The following is a 9,939-nucleotide window of genomic DNA, read 5'->3' as shown; positions in this document are numbered from 1 at the left end:
ACAGTGTTGAAGGAGAAATTCCAGTTGTAACTGCTCAACAGTGGTGATTTGTGGCTGAGGAATGGTCTGGCACAGAGGGCAAGAAGGCCCAACTACAAGAAGAGGTTAAACTGGCTGGAAGCAGAAATGCCAGACGAAGAAACTCCTTGCAAAGGAGTGAAGTTTCCCTTGGTGATGAGACAAGAAACAGCTTCAGCATTGTCTTGTAGCCATCCTGGAATGCGAATGCTCAGGGGCCACCTTTGGGCAGCAGAGCTGGAGTGGGGGATGGACTCACGGCTGGGCTGAGGTGCCCCGTGCAACTGCTCTCAGGACTGGTGCTGGTGCAAGTGTATATAAGGAATGTGCTTGTGACACATCTTTGCAGAGTGCATGTAGAACTGCGTATTGCAGTAGGACTCTGCCCAATGCATTGTTCATTAAATTTTTCTTTTATATTTAAGCACAAGCATGTGTTTAATTCACCTCAAGGGGTATCATAAAAATTCCTCAACAGTGTCTAAGGCTCGAAACCAGCAAACCAAGCCAGAAAGCAAACACTTCCTCCCTTCAGTTACTCTGATGAAAAATTGCATAGTCTTGAAGACTTCACTCAATCATTGCATATCTGTGGTTTTCAGTATTTTGTATTGCTCGCTGAATTTTTACCATGAGTGCCTGTACAGGTAGCCTCCTTCATGACCCCGTTAGGTGTCAGAGGGAACGTGCAACGATGCTGAAGAGCCTGGTCTGCCTGCCTGGATGATACAGAAGGTACTCAGCCAGCAAGACAACCAGGGTGCACAGCAGTCACAAGCACGGGGACAAATCAACAAATGGCTGAGGAAAGGAAAAGTCTCATCAAGCACCAGGGAAGACCAGAGGCAATGCTCCTCTTTCTCCCTTTCTATCCGCTCCCCTCCCTCCCTCTGCACATCCACAGAGTTACCAGCAGTGAGAGCAGTCCCTATACCCCGCACCCCAGGTCATTTTCAAAAAAGCCCAATGCCACCCTTTTCCCAAAAACCTGTTAAATGAGCTCTATTTCTTTTTTCACACTTTGATTTTGATCTACCTGTCCTTTCATAACCAGCCAAGTTTTAGCCAGAATGGCTCAGCCTGTGCACGGTGAGGTGATCGTGGTGGCTGCCAGGAGAGCTGATGGGTTACGCCAGGCAGCTCCCCTGCTCCAGCACCTCCAGTTTGATGCCACCACACTTCATGGCTGCCAGTGTGCAATGACTGACTGTCCTTCTCCTCCCTGTTGACTCCATTTGGATGCAGTGAAGGCGGTTCTCTTCTTTGGGGCACTGGTAAGGCATCAGGCAGGAGCACTGGGTCTGTGTCTCTGGGAATTAACATGTTGGAATTTTAGCTGCAAATGTCATGACTAAAAACATATTTTGTAGTTTGACAACATTTCAAAGTCTAACAGGGACAAACACTATCGGAGGTTTGTGATATATTAGTTACAAAAAGCCTATAGTGCATACGCTAGATGGTACGGTATTAGGAATAGAGAAAAAATATATACACATTAGTATATATCAGTTTTTGCAGCAGTGGCCCATACAGAAGCAGAAAGGAAGTATCTAACTATTTTTAGCCATTGGCTTTCCCTGACCCTTCTTCTAAACAAAAAGATATTAAGTTGACTTTCTGCTCCCAATTATCCTTGCACACAATATTGCTGTGAAATGGAATCTTAAGGTCCATATTGTGTCAGCTTCTATTTCATTAAAGCTCCCTTTATGAATGCTAAGCTACCTGTTGCTGGCCTGTGGTAAAGCTCAGTCCTGCCGGTTATTTCATTACCCATTTCTGATCTAATCAGGTTCTGACTCTTTGTATTCTTCCCCAGAAATTCCCTGGGCAGGTAACAAAGTTTCTGCCTTCCCTTTCTTAAAACATGAAAAATGTGTGTTTTCCTCTGTTTAGCTGCTTTCACATGGTACTGCAGTATCTTCTGCCTCTGTGTTGACGCCAACTACTCGTTCTCAGGAAACCCAAAACTTCCATTTCTTAAATGTTTGTGCATACCCATGAGAAAGAGGACTTTTGTGGAGATGGTAAGGAGGAAAGTCCAATTCAAACCTCTTGAGCACCACAATGAGAACGTATTTTATTTAATGTATTTTTCTCCTCTCTCTCTCATTTTTCCTCACCAAACAGGGCTCCTCTGTAGGCTTTTGAGAGAAAAACACTGAGGTGCTGGCACAGGATCCAGCTTTAAGCCACTTCCGCAGTAGGAGCAGATCTAGGCTCTGGAATAAATAAGCCCAATATTTTTTCTAAATTATAACCACCTTCCCAGGAGCCCAAGGTGCCTAGAGGCTCCACCACAGCATGTCCCTCAAGGGGCACACCTGGTCATGCCCTCTGTTTCGGCCCCACAAGGAACAACATCTCATGCAGTAATTTTACAGCCACCTACTTCAAACCCTGTGCTGCAGAAAGCTTGCATCTTCAAAACAGGCTTTTAGGATTGCTGCACACTGCTGTTGCTTTATTTATCGTAAGTAGGCATGGTGTGATAAAGATCATATTTGTCTCTGGAAGCAAGTGAAGGAATGAGCATGGCTGCCACTCAGCCTTTTCCTGGCAAGCACGTGATGTGCACGGAGCCAGCCAGTACCTCACGCATTTACAGGAAAACCCACTGCTCTTATCACCAAGTTACACAGTAAATTGCACAACAATGTTTATAAAATAATCCTCTTAGGGATTTCACCAGCTTAGCTAGTTCATTAAAACTCTTAGTAAACACAGTTTTCACATACGGGTATTTGCAAATTTTACCATTAAAATTCCATTAAGCCTGATGGTCCCAGTCTTGCTTTTTAAGTAGTATCATGATTTAATTTCATAATTTAATTATATGCTATAGAGGGTATGGCCCAAATTAACTCCTGAAGTACAAACTAGTGGTTATAGTAGCCTCACAGGGAATGGGCGATAACATTGCCGACTATGTTTTTGTGATTAAAGATTCAAATGTTAATTCTCCTGAAAAAGTCCCCTTAATCTCCAAGTTCCTTTTGTGCCACTAATGGGAAGTGGCAACACTACACCACTTGTGCCTAAGGGAGAAGGCACATATCTAAGTGTATCACATGGTAGTAGGACCACGGGACTGACCACACTTCCACACTCCTCTCACTGTAAATTGCTCAGATGGACCACAATGCCTGTAAATCCCATTCTTGGAGCAGTGAAGGAGTCAGCACGTTTTATTTTTAGATCCAAAGGGCTGGATAAATCCCACCATTCAGAAGTCATACCTGGACACTCCTCCCAGTCATAACAGGTGTCGTAGCCACAGGGCACTTTCTTCAAGCTATTTGTAGAGAGTTTTGCCCTTTCAATAGCCCAGTTGAGGTTGGAATTGCCATGGCAAGGGCCAGCATGCAAGAAATGAAATGACTGCTGTCCAAGGCACATTTCAGCTGAATACTGACAGCTGGGCTTGGTCACATTCTGTTCAGAAACAGCATGTAGCACACAGATGTCTTCTGAGTACTGGCTGCCTCAAGGAAAAAAAAGAAAATTAATTTAGCAGGCTATGGAACAAGTCCATGCTTCTAAATGCTCCACCAGCATCAGATGAAACACAGCAAAGCCATGGCCAAGTTGGACATCTGTCTAAAGACCTAAGGCTGTCCCAGCTACTGCAGGACCTGGACCTGATACAGCATAGTGCTGTGAGACGAGGAAGCTTTGGTCCTCTCCAACAGATGGGAGGTGAAGGACATGTGCCTGCACAAGAAAACAGGAGGTGAAATTTCCACAAGCCCTGGGGTGGCTTGTCTGAGTTAATGCAGCCCTGCAGCTGTGTGTGCAAGTCTGCTTCTGAGGCACGGTTATTTTGGGACCGATGGCAGGCAAACCCAGCCATGCTGCTTGTAGTTTCTTTCTGTATTGCTCTTGGTTCCTCAGTGGATTCATTCTCAGCAAGTGCAGGCATTTCCAAGTAGCATCATTTTGTGGAGCTTAGTCATTTCCCAAAGAGAGAGAGCAATAGAGTTCACCTTGTTTATGTTCCTGAGTTAAGCTTATACTTTAGTCAACAAAACCTCTCTAGTTTTCAGAGGATTTGACCTATGTATTTCTGACAATGTCTATCACCCTCTGAACATAGTCCCTCAAGGACCCTTGAGAGAGAAGATACCTGGTTATTTGGGTATTGACATGAATGAGATTAATCCCATCCCAAGGGACTTGCCTGTGGTCACACAGGAGCCCTGTGGTGGAATGTGTATTGATTTCAGCCCTACAACTGCCCAGCTTATATTCAATCTGTGCTCATCTTTCCCATCTCCAGCCCCACACTACACCTCCACCCTGGCCAGTCATTTACTAAAAATCCTCTAGGATACCGCTCTATTCACTTGAAGGCTCAATGGTCTGTGCAGGTCATATTGTGTAAAGAGACAGTAAACCCAAGTCTTATGTATTTTTATATGCTCTGGAGACTGAAACATACAGTGTATTTTGCAGCATGTTAATCTGAAAAAGGTGAATCTCAAACACAAGGAGCATGACCTATTATAGCAAGGTGATGACAGTGAAAGTATAGAAATTGGAAGAATAAAGAGAAGAAAAGGAAGAGTTGGGATCTCCAGTAGCAGATGGTAATGTAGATTAGTAGGATGTGCCATGGTGTTCACCTATTTCATAGGTTATAAATGGGACTGTAATTTGAATACAGAAGCATAGCTGGCTCATATCTGAACAGAGAGTAGCCCTGAATTGCTGTTGTCTTTTACTCTTCCTGTTTTGTGTCACAATGGACTCTTGGTCTACCAGCAGAGAAACTTCGACTTTTCTTTTTCTAATTAAAGTACTTAACTTACCCACAATCTTCTTCTGGAGACATACAAACACACTGAGATCCAACCTGCTTTTGTCCTGGATTGCAAACACCTCTAATCTTAGTTTGCACATCTGAAACAAAAGAGTGAGGGTTATTGTAACTACTAACAAAGTGAACAGAAATGTCTTAGACTCCTGCCATAAAACCTAAAATGTGTTTATATCTGTTTATCCCACATTTCCCTCTTCAAAAGCTGCTGTGGTTGGGATTCCACAAGTACACATAATTTTTTACAAAAATCACTGGAAAATCCTGTACAAGAAGAGAAGCTGAAGTTTCAATAGAATGCATTCTCCTACTTTGCTTTCATAAAGCCTTGTTAATGCAGCTGGGGTTTGTTTTGTTTTGTTTTTAAGAAAACAGTTTTAGTATCTCAATTTCATAATTGAAGTGCACAGTACGTTGCACCCAAAAATTCTGAACTTAATGCAGAAATCTGGGGCTGAAATTATATGGCACTGTGGTAGGCACAAAGTAAAACCAAAATTACTGAACAGTTGTTATATGTCTTAAAACCAGTCATCTGCCTCCTAGTTCTAGCTAGCTAAAATAAACTGTGCTGTTAATATCAGCAGTATAGAAACAGTAAAGTGTCTGCAGGCATACTAACCTTTTTCACATGTAATAGATCTCAAAATAGGAGGTATCCAGGACAGGTCTTCCCCACAGGTGTACTGTGTCTGACCAGTGACTATAAACCCAGCCTGGCAGCTCAGCTTCATGGTTTCACCAATCTTGTACTGTTGCTTAAATGGGGAAATTGTGACACTGTCAGATGTTGGTGGCCTGAGGCATACAGAGGCTGTAATAAACAAGAAAAAAGTATAATTCTTGTTGGTTTTATGGTGTGTGAATATTTACAACAAGTCATAATGCTTCAGCTGAAGAGCCATAAAGACACTCAATAACACTGAGCATTTGACTGACATTCAAAACTGATAAATATTTAACATAATTAAGTCTAGAAATTTTCAGTGCATTGTCATAGTCTTTAAAAATATTTTTCAATCAATAACTAAATAATTACAATGTGTTTCTAATGTATGCTAGTGTAAGTAATTTAATTTTATTTACAGTTTAAAAATAATAACAATGGCATTAACAGCATATATTAATTTTTCTTTTGTAAATGAAGCTATTAACAAAACAATTAAAATGAATGGCAATAGAAAGCTCATAAGTATATTCAGGTAAGGTTTTTTTGATAAAATGAACGCTAAGTCAATGAAATCGCACTGACTTCTAGAAAACTACTGGAATCTCTCCTGTTAGCAAACCCAGGTCAGTTCTGATCCTTAATCCTTAATTGGACTATAAATACTTCAAGACATTGATTTATTGTGGGGATTTTCAAGGTATTCTGGGGGGGGGGTGGAGGTGGTTAGAGACACATAATCCATTTAATACAAAAAGACAAATTCCTCTAAGAGTGCTTTCTTCAGCATAACTGTCATCAACTTAAAGATATCTATGTAAGTCTGGAAACAAAAGATGAGTCCTTCTGTTAAAGATATTTAAAATCAGACAAGAGAAGGACCTCACAGCATCCATCTGAGGGTTTTCTAAAGTATTGAACATTACAATATCCTTACAAAGCACATAATAGTAACACTTCTGAATTGAAAGAGGAATGATGTAGTGACTCAGTAGGTTTCTTCTATCTCTAGTGTGATTACATGAAATACCTTCTTAAAATGCTGTTTTCAGATATCGTTACAGGTTCTTTTGTTAAAACCTGCATTAAAATCTATTTTGTGTCTTTTTCTTCCACTTCTGTTTTGTTGCTATGCTAAATTAATTTTCTCTTTCTTACGTTGACATTCAACAGATTGCTGCGTCCAGGTTTGATCTGGCAGACACCGAAGGAATTGATAGCCACTGAGAACATGACCACTAACACAGGCAATTTCGGCTTCTTCCCCCACAGCATACTGGTTCTTTTCATTCTACAAAAAAGCAACAAAAAAAAAAAACCCAAAAATCTATGTTAATGAGACTGGACGTTGTCAAAAGAAACAATGATAAAAGCCTGATGGTATGACGTAGTGAATGCTTGCTTTTCCTACTCTGAAATATGAGTCATCCACTCACCTATATAATGATATGTTTGTCCAGCTGCACTAACTCATGTCACGGTTACAAAACAAGGATTCAAGGACCGCTGTTTGAAATGGATTTTACCTTGCCTTTGCTTCAGTTGCTGGTGGACTTTGGTGGACTAGAGTCCCACAGCATGCCACATACACAGGAGCATGCTCATTAGTACAGTAGCTAGCTTGGGTATCAGGCACATGTAGCAAAGAAGCTGTAAAATTTCCCATCTCTGCAACTACTACACTTTCCTTCTGTATCACTTATTTTTCGTGCTCACCCTGATAAAGCCATTTTCTGGTGGGTCTGGCCTGGAGCATCCAGACTTAGGTTCACCAATCAAGACTTCCTCTTCTCTCCTGGCTTCATCATCATTTATGCAAGGAGCACCCCTGAAAAGTAAAAATTTGCTGGTAAGAATGTATCTTAAGCATTGGTGTCACCAAATAACAACAGCAGAATGTCAGGAGCTTTGGAGAGGAATGCTGCCAGTGTGTCCTGCCCCTCCTCCCCTCCCCCCCCACCCCAATGGTGAAAAAACTTTATTCTGTTAAATAAAAGATTGTGGACGTCAAAAGTTGCAGGTGTGATAGAGGGAGATTGTGAGAGAACTAAAAAAGTGATAGATACAGGGCTAAAATTTGTATCAATATAACTCATGAAATGTTTATATAGAGTAAGAAAAAGAGGCAAAGAACAGCAGATGGAGGAAGTATCTAAGATGTCCACATGATTAGGTTGGGTTTAAGATAGCATAGTCAAAACCCGCCTGTTGCCCTTGGGCAATGGTTAAAGGAGGCTGTTCTCTGTGAACATGGAGCTTTATGGATTGTGGTGTCTCACTGAGATGAGTAACAAAGAACTGTGGAGTCCATTGCTTTTAATCCTCTCCTATCCACTCCAGAATTTCCTCTGTAGTCATTACAGTATGGATGATGAAAATCCTGCTTCGGCTTTTGGTTCCAGTAGAAAAACTGAACTTGTACAAAGCCTAGCTCTTGAAGATGCAAGAAACTGAGCCATTTTGAGTTTGGGGTTATGATTTTAAGTTGAAGCCATGCAAAACTGGTACATCAGACATATTCAGGGTAGGAATGTGAAAAGCTTGGTAGTTTAAGTGGAATTCTCTCTGGGACTGAGTTCAGACCTAAACCTCTAAGAGAAGAGGATGTGATATTAAAAAAATGGAAAGTGCGAACTCCCATGAATGGAAGCAGATGAGTTCTCCGTGGCTTTGGACAAGAAGCCATGCAAAGCAGCGTAAGAGATCTACAGGCATACTTTAGTATGTAATTCATCAGCAATTTTCTAGGAATAAACAATGAATAAACTCAAACTTGAAGCAAGTTGAGAAGATTTTCAGACATTTCCTTCTCTCAGCCCCCATGACAGAAGTTCAGACAGGAGAGTTGTCTGCTATTTCTCCTTGGTAGTCGCAAAGCCACTCTGGAGAGCTCCTTAACTCTCCCCATGACTATGGAGATCTTTTGGTCTACCACCTTCTTACCTGTCCGTGAACACAGAGACATAACAGTCCTCCTCTTCTTCCCATTCACCTTCACAGGGCTTTCCACCGTTCATCGGGGAGGGGTTATTACACTCCCGGGTCCTTCTTGTTTTGAAGGAAGCATCGCATAAACTCCATTTAGACCAGCAACCCCAGCGGCCATCTACAGCAACTGCAAGAAATAAAAGGAATCCCATCTTTTGGTAGATCTGTACCATAAACTGTTTTTTTTTTTAGGGCCACATAGAGAGGGATGGCGGTAAATTCTTTATAGCCATTTTCAGAGGATTTAAGATTATTACTGTTAAGGGAGTAGACTGTCTCTAGAATATGAAGTTTTCCAAAGAGATCGTCAGCCAAATTCCAGCTGCTTTAGCTAAATATATATCTTCCTTTCTAGTTTTGATTGCAAGTAACATTCAAACCCAGAAGCTGCTTATTTTCTACTTCTATTGCACACACAGATGTTTGAGTTTTCATGGTGCTGACAACCTTTTTAGACAGCTCAGTATTTAATGAGTTATTAAATAAATCTGAGATCGAACACCATGTCTAAACCCCAAATCTACATCTCAGGCAAGTTAAATTAAAACACTACTATCTTTTCTTAATCCCTGGGGTATTTCGTCTGTGCTGCCATGAAGCATATATAAAAAATTTTATTTACACACCATTTCTTTTCTGCATGCCATACATTTTCTACATTCATCTCTATCTTCAATTGTTTATTTCTTTCAAAATATTTCTTTATCAGGGTCACATAATGAGACCTGTAGTTGCCTAAGTGACTTTCCCTTCTGTTCCCTTTTGGTCCTGAAATATAAATATGTGTAATAATAAATACAATACTGTAAGTCTTTTCTGTGTCCCATAGGCATGGCACTAGTGCCAATTTCATTCAAAAAACTGTTTGCATGAAATTGTTCTATAAATTCTTCAGAATTATGATTATGTTCCCTCTCCTTAAGACAACTGAGTTTTCCTTCCACGTTGTAATCAACAATTTTTATCTCCATTAGCCATTTAGTCTTAAGCATAACAGGCTATAGGGGAAAGTAAGGAATGGGTTTCTTAATTTTTGTGTAAATTATCTTTGATCTCATCTTCATCCTTATTGCTGAACAGCTCATTTCCTATCATCTTAATTATGTAGCTAAGGAATATTTTACCACGTCTTACAATTTTTTTTCAGCCGTGCCTATTCAGTTTGATTTTTTATTTTTAATCTTACCTTTATTCTTATACTTTCTGACCATCAACATATGGTAAGAACTGTCATGGATTTAGTAAGGGAAGGTTATGTCAGATTCATCTTTGACAAATAGATACCAAAAGGACCATATTTATATAGAATCATAGAATCATAGAATGGTTTGGGTTGGAAGGGACCTTAAAGATCATTTAGTTCCAACTACTCTGCCATGGGCAGATACACCTTCCACTGGACCAGGTTGCTCAAAACCCCACCCAACCTGGCCTTGAACACTTC

The 9,939-nt window shown here is 40.7% G+C and overlaps 1 protein-coding gene across 1 annotated transcript in view; it reads right to left on the bottom strand.

Annotated features, from left to right (window-relative positions):
• Positions 1 to 1,145: 1,145 nt before the first annotated feature.
• LOC104081994 (complement component C6-like) overlaps positions 1,146 to 9,939 on the bottom strand; it is an 11,408-nt gene continuing 2,614 nt past the window's right edge. Inside the window, exons 2-8 of the mRNA XM_009584936.1 lie at positions 8,451 to 8,622; positions 7,224 to 7,335; positions 6,666 to 6,798; positions 5,463 to 5,654; positions 4,833 to 4,923; positions 3,261 to 3,502; positions 1,146 to 1,327 (exon numbers count right to left, since the gene is read on the bottom strand). Of these exons, the coding sequence (XP_009583231.1) occupies positions 1,146 to 1,327; positions 3,261 to 3,502; positions 4,833 to 4,923; positions 5,463 to 5,654; positions 6,666 to 6,798; positions 7,224 to 7,335; positions 8,451 to 8,622 (1,124 nt within the window). The remainder of the gene's footprint in view (positions 1,328 to 3,260; positions 3,503 to 4,832; positions 4,924 to 5,462; positions 5,655 to 6,665; positions 6,799 to 7,223; positions 7,336 to 8,450; positions 8,623 to 9,939) is intronic.

The sequence above is a fragment of the Fulmarus glacialis genome, unplaced genomic scaffold (assembly GCF_000690835.1).
Source record: "Fulmarus glacialis isolate BGI_N327 unplaced genomic scaffold, ASM69083v1 scaffold4469, whole genome shotgun sequence".
Lineage (NCBI taxonomy): Eukaryota > Metazoa > Chordata > Aves > Procellariiformes > Procellariidae > Fulmarus > Fulmarus glacialis.
Note: the sequence above shows the minus strand (reverse complement) of the source record. Positions and strands in the feature narration are given on the sequence as shown.